General features: G+C 33.1%; 1 protein-coding gene across 1 annotated transcript; it reads right to left on the bottom strand.

Annotated features, from left to right (window-relative positions):
- Positions 1-8,123: 8,123 nt before the first annotated feature.
- LOC133335125 (frizzled-like) lies at positions 8,124-8,870 on the bottom strand (the record flags this gene model as incomplete). Its single annotated transcript, XM_061543431.1, has 1 exon — positions 8,124-8,870. A coding segment is annotated over exon 1 (747 nt), but the record flags the coding sequence as incomplete, so codon positions are not given.
- Between the last annotated feature and the right edge of the window lie 6,754 nt (positions 8,871-15,624).

The raw sequence follows: 15,624 nt of genomic DNA, 5'->3' as shown, positions 1-15,624 counted from the left end.
TTTAGTTTCATTGATTAATTGCCCGATACCGGAACAGGACATTCTTTATATCTTGAACATAATTTAAAAACGCAGAAGGGTGCATTCGATTTCATTTGTAGTCGAAGGACTATTTATCATGCTATGTAAGCAAACAAATATATATTTATTGTCACTTCGAACTGGTCGAAGGACCATTTCAGGTTCATATCTAAAGATCGCAATTTTATAATTTTATTTGAGATATGCCATCTTTATGCATCGCAAATTATTAGACACTGTATGTGAGATGCAAATTTTTGTTGGAATGAGACATAAAAAGGACAAATAATTATACTTTCTAAATTATAGAAGTATTTTCCGAGCATAAAATGGTCCTTCAACTAGTCCGATTTCATATATTTTAAACATAGAGTCACATTTTTCTTTAATTTAATGTATACACTTTTAAAGTCTCTAAATAGAATTGTGGATAAGAAATAATTCAGGCTTTATCTTCTCAAGCTCTTTGAATTATTTATCATTAGGGGTAGATGAAGATATACTTTTATTTTCACTTCTGTTTGTAGCTCGCACTGATCGAAGGACCATTTAGCGGATGGAACATTTCTCATTTTCAGTAAGGAAGCAACAAATGCCATTGTCATTTCGAACTGGTCGAAGGACCATTTCAGCTTCTGATCCAACATTTTATGATTGTTAGACACTGAATCTAAAATGCTAATTTTTTGTTGGTTTGGAATGAGACACTTAAAACACAAGAAATGATGCTTCAAGTACGGTGCAATTTTAAATTACAGACATTTTTCGAGTTTTAAATGGTCCTACGACTAGTCCATTTTCTTATATTTCGCCATTTGATAAACACAATAACTTTGGTGTCACTTAGAAACACTCGCAGCACCATTTTAGTTTCTAATTTAAGAATCAACATTTTATAATTTTATTTGAGTTAATCCAATATTGTGGACCACAAATTGTTAGACACTGTATGTAAATGCAAATTATTTTTTGGTTTTATGATGAGACAATTAAAGCACAATAAATTATGCTTTCAAAATAACTGACATTTTTTCGAGTGTAAAATGGTCCTTCGACTTGTCCGTTTTCTTATAGTTCAAACATTGAATCACATTTTCCTCCCTTCCATTAATACCGATTGCAATTCTCACCATTAAAATTATTCCCTTTTTAAAATATGTGGATATGGACTAGTCGAATGATCATTTTACACTGTGAAAAATGTCTTCAGAATCAAGGAAACAAATTTGTGTGTATTTGGAACCATAGTTTGCATTGAGAATTCAGCCGTGCCCTCACTTTTCAAATTGCCCTAAATATTTGCAAACTTTTAGTAAATACAAACATTTGACTCACATTTCTTAAAATTCCCAATAAGAAAAACAAAAGAAGTCTCACCGCAAAGAACAATTTTTCGTTTTTTGTACACCACAATTTATTTGTAACCGCAACAGTTGTTACACCCATTTCTTTAAGACATTTCGATATTGTGGTTTTAGCACAATTGTTATATGAGGCCAAGGAATGAAACAAATAAAACGAGAAAGGGAGAAAATGAGGGGAAGGAAAAAAGCAAATACACATATGGCTGACATGGAGACTCTATGCCATAACCATAAATACCATATTAAGGTAACATAAAAGAAGGATGCTAAGGCGTTATTTTTCTTCCACTCTCCTTATCCCGCCAGACTTCTATGACTCCATTGTCTAAGATTCTAACCATTTGATTGCATGCAATAATTTATTTAATTTACTATTTTATGGCTGAGCACATAAAATGATTTATGAAAAAGTCACGCCGCTACGTAGAGTTACAGAGTTCCGACAGGTAAATGTGTATGCACAAACATGAGCTTTTTCTTCAAGGCTATGATACAATTGTAATAGAATATGGAGGGGACCGGTGTTTTTTTGCTTCTACACGCACTTTTCATAGCTTTGGCAGATCATTAACATACCCCTGAAGCTGCGTGCCCAAATTGCGTGTGTGTTTGAGAGTTTGAGTTTATTTTTATCTAACATGATTGTTGTTACCAACACCAATTTCCATGCCATACTGCCATATTCAAGTTCTTTAGATCATTAACATGCTAATGATTATTTTTCTTGTTTATGCTTCCACCTATATCAGATGAAAGTCGCAGTTAAGAGGCTTTTCGAATCGAATGCTCGACAAAGGAAAGTGAAATGTCGACAACGACGACACATTTATCTTCGTCTATGCCGTCTTAGATGGCATATCATTGATGTTTGAATGACACACTAAGCTAGTCATGAAATCTGTGTATTTTTGACAAGATGCAAATCTAAACTGGGCGTAAACTGGAATGCATATTAGGATTATGGTGAATATATTTAAATCAATGGAAATCGAAGATATGATACTTTCTATAGGAATATCAATTTTCCTATAAAGAAAGTTGGTGTTACACAGGAAATGTTTGTGGGAAGTTCGATTGACTTTTTTTAATGCAATGGTTGTAAATATTTTTGAACAGTCAAAAGATCATTTCAGATTAAAGACAGAGGACAAACTACAGTTGAATTTAGGAGGGTTGACTTGGTCGAAGGACCATTCACTTTGTTATTTAATGATTTAGAGTTTTTCGAAGGACCATCAATCTAGGCTATGAACTAATAATTTAGGATCCACTAGGCGATATTCAAATTTGTATAGAAACCCACAAATTTGTATATATTTCCGGGTATAAATGGAGAAAAGGGAAAAAATACACTTATGTTCTTAGTTCGTAGTTGATCGAAGGACCATTTAACTTCTAATGTAGGGATTTGAAGTTGATCGAAGGTCCATTTTACTATCTAATCTAAGGATCAATATTCGATATTATTGAAAATGCACGTATTCAGGACATAAATTTGCGATTTTGAAATAGTCGAAGGACCATTTCAAATTTCAAATAGGTGATAAAATGAATTAATAGCTCAGACTTGATTGTACATTTTTTCGAAGGACCACTTCATACTTTCAATAAGGGACATAATATATATTTAAAGTCGCCATATAGCTTCTAATTTAGTGATTCAAAGTTGGTCGAAGGACCAACAATCTAGTCTAATGACCAACACTATAACATTTTATTTGCGGTTTTCGTCTTCAATGGAAACACATGTACTTTTATATTTCACGACAAGAGAATTGAGCATTTATCATTCAAATGTGCTTGTATTAATGTTTTTTATTATTTCTGGATAGTCGATGGACCATCTAAATAGAGAACCATGTGTAAGTAGTTCCGACATGGTTTATATACCATTTCAGCATCTAACCTATGGATCAATATCAATCACATTCAATTGTCGATCCATTACAATATCCTTACTTATATGGAAGGCCCATTTCAACTTTTATAGGTTAGAATCGGGACTTAATTTGTTATATTCGCTCTTAGCGGAACGGCGCGTTTTTTGTATATTTCTGGATTTTATTTTTGTACACTAGTATTTTAGAAAAGTCAAATAACTATTTCTTCTTCTATATAGGGAAGCAATACTATTTTTTCACTTCTGATATTTGCTTGGACTGGATTCTGGTATATATCTAGAATCGAACAGACTAATTTGAAGTAAGGGAACAAGTACACTTTATTCTTTTTCATTGCCTCTTCCGCTTTGTCGAGGGACCACTTCAGCTTCGAATCTCATTCCATATGACGTATTCAACCTTTAATGTTTTGATATTCAACCGAAAATGTTTAGACACTCCATGCAATTTTTTCGAAACTAGTATTTTTAAATAGTCGAAGGACCAATTCTCATTCTAACATTGATTTTTTGAACAACCATTTTAGCTTCAGGTATTAATTTGCGGTATTCAACCTTACCGGAAACGCGCTTTTTTATATTTTAATTCTTATTTAAAATTGCAAGACGTTGCATTCAACTATATTTGATTTTTATTATTTTTATAGAGTCGAAGGACCATTTCTCATTTTATGTAAGGGAACAAATGCGTTTAATTGCCTTTTCCACCTTGTCGAAAGACCATATTAGCAACCAATCTAATTTTATTTGACATATTCAAACTTTATGGTCCGCAAATGTTTAGACGTGATATGTAAGATGCATTTTCTTGGAAATGAGTTTTTTTTAAATAGTCGAAGGACAATTTCTCATGCTAAGTAGAGAAAAAATAATTTTATTTTAACTGGTCGAAAGGACCATTTTAGGTTAAGGAATTAATTGGTGAATTGTAATTTAAAGCTACAAGTTTGTTTCATAATCCGATTTTGTTCATTCTAAGCTAGGAGACAAATACTTTTATTGTCATTTCGAACTGATCGAAGGACCATTTCAGCGTCTAATTTAAAATATTCTGCCTTTATGGCACTTGTTTTTTTAATCCGGTTCTAGTTTATTATATATAGTCGAAGGACCATTTCTCATGTATTCGTTATTAAACTATGAAAAATATATATTTTTCCTTTACATATTTTATTTTGGACTAAAACATGGCCATCATTTAAATTAAATCGATTAAATTTACCCCATGTTACATCCTTTTCTTGTTTCGTATTTTTCCACCTGACCTCATTAGTTGTAGTTGCAAAGAGAGCAATGTCCATACCAACGATATGCAAAACAAAAAACAACGCCAAGCAGACAATTTCAAGGATATAACCTAGATAATTGAAAAAAACGTAAAACCAGAAAAGAAATTAGTAGGGGGCTACTTCGATAGATTTCTATAGGAAAATGGTAGGAGATAGCATGTCAAGTCGTTAGTATTTTACATTCCTCCTGACACAGATAAATGTGATACCTGTTGAAGCTTAAGCACGTCAACGGTTTTGTCCTGATGTCATGTGGTGTGACAAAAGAAATTTCATAATAAACGAATTTCATGCCATAGAAATACTTATTGATTGTATCTCCTTGATGGAGGAGAAGAAGAATAGAAAGACATTAAGGCAAGGCAACGATTAATTTTCTTGGCACCTCTTTAAAAAAACCGGAGGAATGTATGAAATTCTAGAGCCTGTAATGCGGAGAATGTATCTCTGTGTGTGAGGTCTTCACACAAAAACAACCCTTAAATAAGGATATGCCATCCATCCAGCCAGCCAGTGTTATTGTCCTTTGTCAACTGTGGCAGTAGTAGAAATGAAAAGGTTCGCCACTCACCGCCATCTGATAGATATGCGGCGATTGTTGTATGTACGAGTTTGTATTATCGATGGCCGGATGTGTTTTACACAAACTGTCTGCAGTTGTGTTTAACATTTAAAGGATTTATAAGGCGACGGCGAGACAGACACCATGCGGAGGGTCGATCCGTCGTTTGATTTAAAAATAGGCCCTGACAAACAAGACGACAGTTAATCAACCATTATTCCCTGAAAAACAACACCACCAACATCGCCACCACTTGCTGAATATTAAAAATAATGTCTGTTTGTTTATGCAACATGTTGCCTTGAATGGTTCGCCGTTGCATAAATATTATTTTTAGAAAATGTTTTTCGTCTGTCTGTCTGCTGCCTCCATGTCCTCGGTATAAAATTATGTTGTAGACAACATTACTGACGTATCAGCGTAATAACAAACGTAATATCCTTTTGCTATATCCTTTTTATTTGCTATTCTCTTTTTTTTTTTTGCTTCGTTCTTTCTTCCTTCCGTTTACATTGAAATGATGATGATTATTTGCTATTATGCACAAGTAATGGTTATTAATGGAATAAATATTGGGATTAGAAAATGATATGCTTTCTGAATGGCTAAGCGTTTGGTTGTATCCATTTAATCTTTGTGTGAATTAAACAGATGCAGGGTATCCGGCTATTATTCCGTTCAATGGTTTTTATAATTGCAATGCTGGGAGAGTTTGATAGTTGTTATTGATTTTTCTAATGGAATCAAAAAAATATTTCTCTGAAGGAATTTTAATGGGGTACACATTTTTCATTTTCACATGCATCCATATGCGCGTAGTAGGTCGAAGGACCATTACTACTTACTATAGATTGAAATTCCCTTCTTTTTCATTCTTGATTTGAACTTAGTTTTTGAATAGGGGACACATAGCATTTTTCGCGGTTTTTAATAACTTAAACTCGTTCGCAGGACCTTTTCAACTCTTACAGATTATAACTTCAGGATTTAAACATTCGTTTTTGCTATTTTGGGACACGTATTTATTTTTTTGAATAGTCGAAAGAACATTTAATAGTATACATAGTGTACATATTGCTTTTATTTTCACTTGTGTTCACTTACATTTATTTCATTAACGCGTAGTAGGTCGAATTACCAATACTACTTTTATAGATTATAATTTCAGGATTTAACCGTTCGTTTTTTTTTCAATTTCTGGATTGGAATTTTCACTTCAGTTAGTAATAGGGACTAGTCGAAGGACCATTTCAGCTTCATATCTAGCATTTAACTTGTCAGGAACCGCACGTTTTATTTTTTCAGGTTTTAACCGATCTTAGACTTTGGAATAGTCGAAAGATCATTTTAAAGTATACAAGGGGAACAATTAGTATTTTTTTCTCTTTTGTTGTAACTTGGACTAGTCGAAGGACCATTTCAACTTTTACAGACTAGAACATTAGTATGTTTTTTTTCTATTTCTGATTAGCCGAAGGAGCATTTCACAAATTGCTTTTATTTTTACTTGTTAACAATTATTTCAGAACTTCTTCATCGGAATTAATTGTTTTTATGTTTCACGTAAGTTAGCAGTAGGTCGAAGGACCATTTAAAAATGTTCACTCTCAGCGGAATATTTTATTCTTTTATTTTTCTGAACTCGAATTTAAAATTTGTTGGGACACTAGTATTTTTGATTAGTCGAACGCCAATTGCTATTACTCTTTTTTCACTCCTGTTAGTAACTTGGACTGGTCGAAGGACCATTTCAGCTTTTAATTTAAAATATGTTGTATTTTAAATCCATTTTTACTTTTTTTATTGGATACTTATATTTTTAACCCTTTGTGGCCCAATGTTGCCCACAGGGAACAAAATGTTTTAGAGCTTATATTTTATATGCAGCTAGTAGATATGTATTATTTAGATTTCATATGTGAAGACCTAATTATGGACGACACATATCAAAAGAAAAATCAAACAAATTCCAAAATTTGGTAAAGTTATGAGCTTTTCAATATAGAGAAGAGGGTAAATTTGTGTACCGTACTAATTTGTGTATACAGTCCAAATTATTTAAATCGCTTCGTATTCAAATTGTACAAATTCTACCCTCAGAATTATTTTTGATTCTTGTAAAATTGAATACAGAGAATAATTTAAAATGATTTTTCTGACGATTTTGCATTTGGTTTTCTTGATATTGGACTTTATTTTTTCCGAAAGAATGTACTGTGTCTCCCGAATGCAAGGATATATCGATGTCAAATTTTGTACCTATCCTATTTAGGATAGTTGCATTAAATCTGTGAACAGAAATTTGTCCTAAGATTGCGGGAAACAATTCGGGGCTCAAAGGGTTAAATAGTCGAAGGACCATTTTTCATTTAAAGTTAGGTAACAAATACTAATATTTCCCTTCTTTTCTTAGCTCGAAGGACCATAAATATTGTATTTAGAAAATTATGGGTATTAAATGGAAATTAAACATTGGCAAAAATAATCCAATTTGATACTTTGACTTCCTGTAGGATATAAAATCTCCTTGCCAAAAATTATCAATATAGGTTCAGGTATTGGTATAACCCCCATACAAATGTAACTTCAATATTCGGTATTTTGAGGAGTGTGGGCACATGTTTCAACCGAAGCGGCTGTAATTTGATATTTAGAATTATTGTTAGGTGGCACCTTTCCATAGCAACATTTTTTTTATATTGTGGTCAACTACTTAGAATAGTCCCCATACAACGGTACCTCTCAATATTCGATATTTCGGGGGGTTTGTGGACGTTCTTCAATGAAAATAAAATAAAATCTCCTTACCTAAAATTATGAATATCGGCCCAGGTTTTGATATAGCCACCCATATAACGGTACCCTCAATATTCGGTATTCATACTTTGAAAAATTTGGTACTTTTACAAAACTCACACTTCTAAGAAGACTTGAAGAAGTCCTAGTAAAAATTATAAAATCTAGAAAATAATATTTTTCCGACTTACCTTTCCTCCAACTTTCAGCGAATAGCCCATATCGGGTGGCGTTTGCATTTGCATGGGACAGACAAACCCGATATCCCGATGTGGATGTGCACTATCCATGCCCGCGTAATTTTTCCTCGTTGTAACCTTTTTTGAAATCCGTGTGGGTGGTGGAGTCGAAGCCGTAGAATTTTCCGCTACACATAGCGCTTCACCACCATGTTCTGGGAATTTTGAACATTCCAAATTCTCGGGCCAATTGAAGTTATAATTCCTCATCAATGTTTCACACATTCGTGCTGATTCACAAAGCGACCGACATGGTGGGATGGGTTGATCAAGTATCGTACAAACCGGAACATAGAGAGAGCAAAGGAATAACTGTAAATCTGGACTGCAACCGATTTTCACGAGCGGTACAAATTGTGTAACTTCGAGACCAGCTTCCTCTTGTTTTGTGTGACCAATAAGGTTAGGCATTATTGTCCGATTGTAAGGGATATTTTTACAAATTGATATGGTAATGGGTTCACAACGATTGTGATGCGGGAAAGCATCATCGGCAGACATTGAGGTGGACCCAACCACCTCGCCGGAACTTGAGGTACGATAATAGGGGTTACTGGATTCCAATGACGAGGACTGGTCGTAACGATGTACCGCTAAGGTTGGATTTAAACACAATGTGAAAATTGTGAGATACAGAAGGAAGATGTTCCTGCCAACTGGAACATGACATTTCTGTTGTGGGCATAATCTGTTGGCCATGTTGTAGAAGTTTTTGTGTCCTCCGATATTTTGTTGTGGAAAAAATTGGTTTAGAACCTTGAGGTTCTGTTTGATTTTTTTCAAATTGTCAGATTTTTTGTTTGAAATTTTCAAAATTGATTAATTTGGTATTTTTCCATATTCAAAACTTTTATATCCGAATTATTTTTGTTAATTATTACATTCGAGTGAGATTTTTAATAATGTTTTCGAATTTTGAAAAAATGCGTTTCTAATTCTTTGTCGTTCCTTTTTTATTAACTATTTTATCTTATATTAAAAAAATTGCTTCAGATTTTTTATGTTTTATTTCAATTTACTGATTTTTTTTTTAATTTATTTATAAAATTTATTGTAGACAAATTTTGTTGTTTGTTAAATTTAATTTTTTTAAATACTTTTTTTGTCTGGTCAATTTAAAAAATATTTCTCAAATTCTCTTTCAATTTTCTTCGAACCAAATTTGTTAAGATTTTTTTTATAAATCTTAAATTATTTTTTTTTGTGAAAATTATTTTTTTTTTTCTTTTCAAATTAAATTGTTCTTTTATACAAAATCTTTAAAATATTTTATTTTTTTGCATTAATTCTCCAGCAGTTGTTTTTACTCCTTTTTATTTTTTTTCTTATTTGGTATTTTTCTTTAATCCTTTATTCCTCTTTATTGATATTTTTTATCTCACAATTTTAAAAATATTCTCTTCTTCGTGAATATTTTGTATTTTTAATTTTTATTTATTTCAATAATTTTTTAAATTCCTTATTTCAATATTTCAAAATTTTGATTTTAATTTTCTTGAATTTTTCCAATTTTCTGTGATTTTTTTCAATAATTTTCTGGCTCTGGCATTTGCCTAACACTTTACAAATTACATGGATGATTTTTTTCCAATTTCACTTTGTCAATATTTCCTTTGAGTAATCCACAGGTCGCAATATTGACGTTGCAGTGAAATTTCTGCCTTTTTATTCACTATTTTTCAAATATTTCAGCTTCAATTTAATTATAATTTCACAATTATACACCTTTTAATTATTTTTAACTATTAAATTTCCTTTAATTTTGTTAACTTTCATGCCAAGCCTTCACAAACAAGCCGACGGCATTTTGTTTTTATTTATTATCTCCTTTATTATTATTTTTTATTCTCATTCACACATACACTCATTTAACTCTCATAAACAAAGCACCGTAATCCATCCATCAAAACTAAGGCTGACGTCAGAGTGCAAGCGAGAAGCGATGCGATACTACATGCTATAATAGTTCATGCTACTTCAATGCTATAGTATGTCAGAGTGAGTGCTATAGAGAGCAAAGCGTGTTGTTGGTTTATATCGCCTATTTCTGTTGTAAACTGGTGTTATTGACTCAAGAAGGATTCCGACGAAGAATTTTTCATATCACAAAATATTTTCAAAGTAATTTTTTAAAGAAAATTCATGAAATGAACAAATATTTCTGCATCGATTTCCCTTATTTTTTCCAAATTATTTTATTATTATTTAATTAAATTTGGACTTGAGTCCACAAAAATCCCGACAGATTGGTCCACGCCATTAAAATTCGATAAGATGCAAAAGAACGATGCCAAAAACCGATCAATAACGGTAAATAAAAATAATAAACAAAGAAACTCAAACAGAGCCAAAGCGAGCTCTTGCTATAAACCATTGCACAACACGCTTTATAGCTTGCACTCGCTTGTAGCGTAGCATCCACTCTGACAACTTTTGCGCTATGCCATAAGAAAACACACGCAGAGGTTTATAGCGTCGTCTAGCGGCATATCATAGCATCGCTTCTCGCGCGCACTCTGACGTCAGCCTAAGCAAGCAAACAGGCAGGCAAGCAAGCCATATGCATGCATTCAACAGCTCGCAACACCGACGACAACAAGTACGATGGTGATGACGACGACGACCGTTCTCATACAACACAACAACAAACGACGACGACAAATAACGACGCGCCGTATTAAAATATCACAACGATTGTGTGTGTGTTGCCGATTACAAATTAAACTCTATGCGCTCACTTACAACCAGACGCTTAAAAGACCGCTAACAAACTGAAGAAGCCACCCGATATTGAAAACAAGTTTTCATCATCAACAGACAAACTGCAGGGCTCTCCCACAGTGTTTGTTTGGCGCTCGTTCGCTCTCTCTCTCTGTGTAACTTCTCCTTTGTTGTTTGTTTACATTTCTCACTTGGGGCAATATGTGGTCGTTGTGCTGTGTTGTGTGCAGTGCAGTGTAGGCAACAGTGATTAAACATGGCTGAATATGAACAGGGAATTGGGGGAGAATGTGTGTGTGAGAGAGTGTGATGAAGGCAGAGAGCTCTGTTGCAAGAAAGGGCATGTTAAAGGCCAGTGATATGTAAATAACAGGTTTTGTGTGCATTTAATTGGTTTCATAGGGTAATAACAGAGAAATGTTAGCAATATGGAGATTTATGTGTGATGTTATACGAGGAATGCCACCAAAATGTTGGGAAAATTTGGATAATATAAGAAATTAAATTATTAAATATGAAAAATAAATTATAAAAAATAACAAAATATATAATATACTAAAAATTAAATAAAGCCATTTAGGGTAAAAATTAAATCATTTTTTTTCATGAGGCATATATTTTTTAAATCATTTTTCCATGACTTATTTGAATTATAGATTTTTAAATTATTTTTCCATGACTTATATGAAAAAAATTTTTATTTTTTTATATGAGGCGTAGATTTTTATTCCAAGTCTTATATGAGGCGTAGATTTTTATTCCAAGTCTTATATGAGGCGTAGATTTTTATTTCAAGTCATATATGAGGCGTATATTTTTATTCCATGTCTTATATGAGGCGTAGATTTTTATTCCAAGTCATATATGAAGCGTAGATTTTTATTCCAAGTCTTATATGAGGCGTAGATTTTTATTCCAAATCATATATGAAGCGTAGATTTTTATTCCAAGTCTTATATGAGGCGTAGATTTTTATTCCAAGTCATATATGAAGCGTAGATTTTTATTCCAAGTCTTATATGAGGCGTAGATTTTTATTCCAAGTCATATATGAAGTGTAGATTTTTATTCCAAGTCTTATATGAGGCGTAGATTTTTTAAATAATTTTTTCCATGACTTAAATTTCAGGAAAATAAAAAATAGCCATAAATAAATATATTTTTTTTAATTTTTAGAAAAAATATTAAGTACATTTTGTATATTTTATTTTATTTGTACTTTTTATTTTTTTACCTTTTTATTATTTCGCTTTTCGTATTTTTTATTTTAATTATTATTTTTTATTTTATTTTTTTATTTTAATTATTTTCTATTACGATTTTTTAATTAATTAATTTTTTTTCTAAGATGAAATCAGTTTCGTACCACTGTAACATTCCCTTTGCATCACTCAATGATAAACAGAATAAAGTCATGCCCAACCCTGTAACAGCAGCATTACTGTTATACTCACACATCAGTTAACATACATAACTCTGTAATGTCATGTAAACATATCTAACAAAGACACCACCATTATTTACTTAGGATGACAATGAGAGAAACATAATTAAATCTAGCCAAAATATTATTGACCTTGAATGTGCACGAACGAAAAGAACAAAAGGCAGACAGCCATGGTAATTATTATTATTGTTATTATTGGTGTAACAGAGTTTGTCTGTTAGACAAAAAAAATAACAACAACAATTGCACTTAGGCACAAATGGGACTAGTCACCAGTGTTAAACTCATTATGTGCTAGACAGTCAACCTTCGTTGTTTGCTCTTTGAACCCACCACCACCACCCACACAGCAAACATTGATGATGCTGCTCACAGACGAACTCCTCTATAAAAAAATATTCGTTGAGGGACGAACAATTTCCTTCTTTATAGAAAACGAAAGACAACATGTGATAATCTCCATGTGTTTATCTTCGTGAAACAGCATTCGTTATTGAGACGCACGCCTGTATCTCCCCATAATACAGTAACAACTCTCCCAACAGATCATTACACGAAGCAAAACAAAAACACCTACGCACACAAGAGAGGTAGAGCGAGACATCAATTGTTACTCCATCTACCGAGGGTTTGTTTACAAAAGGGCACAGCACACACAGCAGTGGGGCTTTGTTTTTGTTTTGTACTCCCTTCTTGCATAAACATGAAATGGAGGCTTCACTGTGTGTTTTCACCCTCGTGAAATAGCATTCGTTATTGAGACGCACGACTGTAATCCCCATATTACACTAACAACTCTCCCAACAGATCATTACACGAAGGAAAACAAAAACACCCACGCACACGAGAGAAAGAGACATCTATTGTTACTCCATCTACCGAGAGTTTGTTTACAAAAGGGCACACACAGTAGTGGGGCTTTGTTTTTGTTTTCTACTCCCTTCTTGCATAGGCATGAAATGGAGGCTTCACTGTGTGTATTTGTGTGTGCGTGGGGTGCGTGTTGTTGTTTTTTAATTGAAGTCATTTGTCATTTCGTTGATTATTAAAACATATTACAAAAACAAAACGAACAACAACAAAATATGCCTCGTTGTTGTTTTGCACTTTCAATTGCCTCTTTCAACACTTTCATTATTTTTGCTGCTTATGTTTTTTTCTTCTTCTTCTCATTATTGTTGTTTTTTTTTGTTGTTGTTATTTTTACCATATAATTTCTTTATCTCGGCGAACATTGAGGCATCTCAGTAACCTACTATCAACGGCTTTACAACAAGTCCATTACAAAAGTTTTTGATGTTACTTCAATTACTGCCGGGTGACCTCGCTCCCTCCCCCTTTCCCAGCCACTCTCACACAATATCCCCTATTACGTTATTCTTTTCACCAAAGTTCGTTAGCATCGCCGACAACAACAACGACTTCGCACAAAAGAACTCCAAAGAGATCAACATAACCACCAAGCTTCTTTCTATTTCTTCTTTAGTCTTTATTTTGTCTTCACCATTCGCGTAGCCATAAACTGAAATAATAGCCCATAATCATGGGGCTTTAGTTCTTTGTTGGTTGTTGTGGTGTGGTGTTCAGTTTTTTGTGTTATTTTTTCTTTAAGTCTTTCTTGTTGTTGCTGCTTTTATTTTAATAGCATCTTTTGTGCCATTGTGATGAAGTTCAAAGCTGAATTACAACAACAATTTAAGTAAAGCATTTGTTTTGTGACGTTGGTTGGTCCCCCAAGTTACTTCTCTCACTTGGACATTAAAACTGTTGTGTCTGTGTGTTTGTGCAAAAAAAAAATGAAAACTAACTCTATCATCAGTGGAGAGACAAAAGGAGAAGAAGAAGCAAACAAACAATGAAGTAAAACAAAACAACAACAAAAAGGTAAGTAATACTCGCCATGTTCTTTCAAAATAGTAAACAATGCCAAACAACCAACCCGCATATTAGCAACACCAAACTGTAGCAGAGCACACACAGTGTTTGGCGGGAGAGGATGACTGGCAGGTACAACAAAGACAACACAGCCAGAAAGCCGGCAAAACAAGATGTACGAGTTTTTGTTTGTTTGGTTGTTTATGCGAGAGTGTTGTTTGTGGGAGAGTGTGTGAGAGAGAGTTTTGTTATTCAGCACAACATAATGATAACATTTTATTTTTGAAGGGGAGGCAGACAGTCGCTCTGTTGGAGCCCAACTGCCAAATGTTATGTGAGAGTGTGAATGCAAGAGAGCAGGAGATTGAACATGTAATAACATGATTGTGTTAAGGCTTATCATGGGGCTTAACAGTGAATGCAAAATAACAGTGCCAATGTTACAATAAAAGAATTTTAAATATTTTGAGGGATTTTAGGGAGCCAGACAATGCGGATTTTTTTAAATAAATTTAATTAAAAAAAATAATATTTATAGGCCTTTTCGCGAATATTTTTTTGGAAATGTGAAATTGTATATTAACAGTAGCGAAAAATAAAAATCACAATGTGATGACAAAAAGAAAATATTTTAAATGTCTTTCGAGAATTTTGAAAAGCTTTTCAACGCAATTTTTATTATTAAATTACGATTGAAAAAAAGAAAACTAAAAGCCTTTTGGCGATTTTTTAAGGGAATTCGTAAGGGTTTTTTTTAGATAGTTGTAAATATTTTTTCAACTTAAAAAAATACCAGGGCCAGGGCGAGACGTTGATTTAAAAAAAATATATTTTTCAAGGCCCAAACCTGGCGTTATTATTAAATATTGTTAAAGGACCAGGCGAGTCGCGGCATTTTTAACAAATATTATTTCAAGGTTCTAACGAGGTGTAGATTTTTAAAAAATATTTTTCAAGATTTTCTCAAATCGTGGATTATTAAAATATATTTTTTCCACGTCATACGCGAAGCGTGGTTTATCAAAAACTATTTTTTCAAGGCCCAGGCAAGGCGTGGATTATTAAAACTATTTTTTCAAGGCCCAGGCAAGGCGTGGATTATTAAAAATATTTTTTCAAGACCCAGGCAAGGCGTGGATTATTAAAAATATTTTTTACGGCCCAGGCAAGGCGTGGATTATTAAAAATATTTTTTCAAGGCCCAGTCAAGGCGTGCATTATTAAAAATATTTTTCAAGGCCCAGGCAAGGCGTGGATTATTAAAAATATTTTTTTTAAGGCCCAGGCAAGGCGTGGATTATTAAAAATATTTTTTCAAGCCCCAGCAAGGAGTGGATTATTAAAAATCTTTTTTCAAGGCCCAGGCAAGGCGTGGATTATTAAAAATATTTTTTCAAGGCCCAGGCAAGG

The sequence above is a fragment of the Musca vetustissima genome, unplaced genomic scaffold (genome assembly GCF_032173495.1).
Source record: "Musca vetustissima isolate MV318-11 ecotype Yass unplaced genomic scaffold, APGP_CSIRO_Mvet_v1 utg38751, whole genome shotgun sequence".
In the NCBI taxonomy this organism is placed as follows: Eukaryota; Metazoa; Arthropoda; class Insecta; order Diptera; family Muscidae; genus Musca; species Musca vetustissima.
This window is presented reverse-complemented; position numbering and strand designations above follow the sequence as displayed.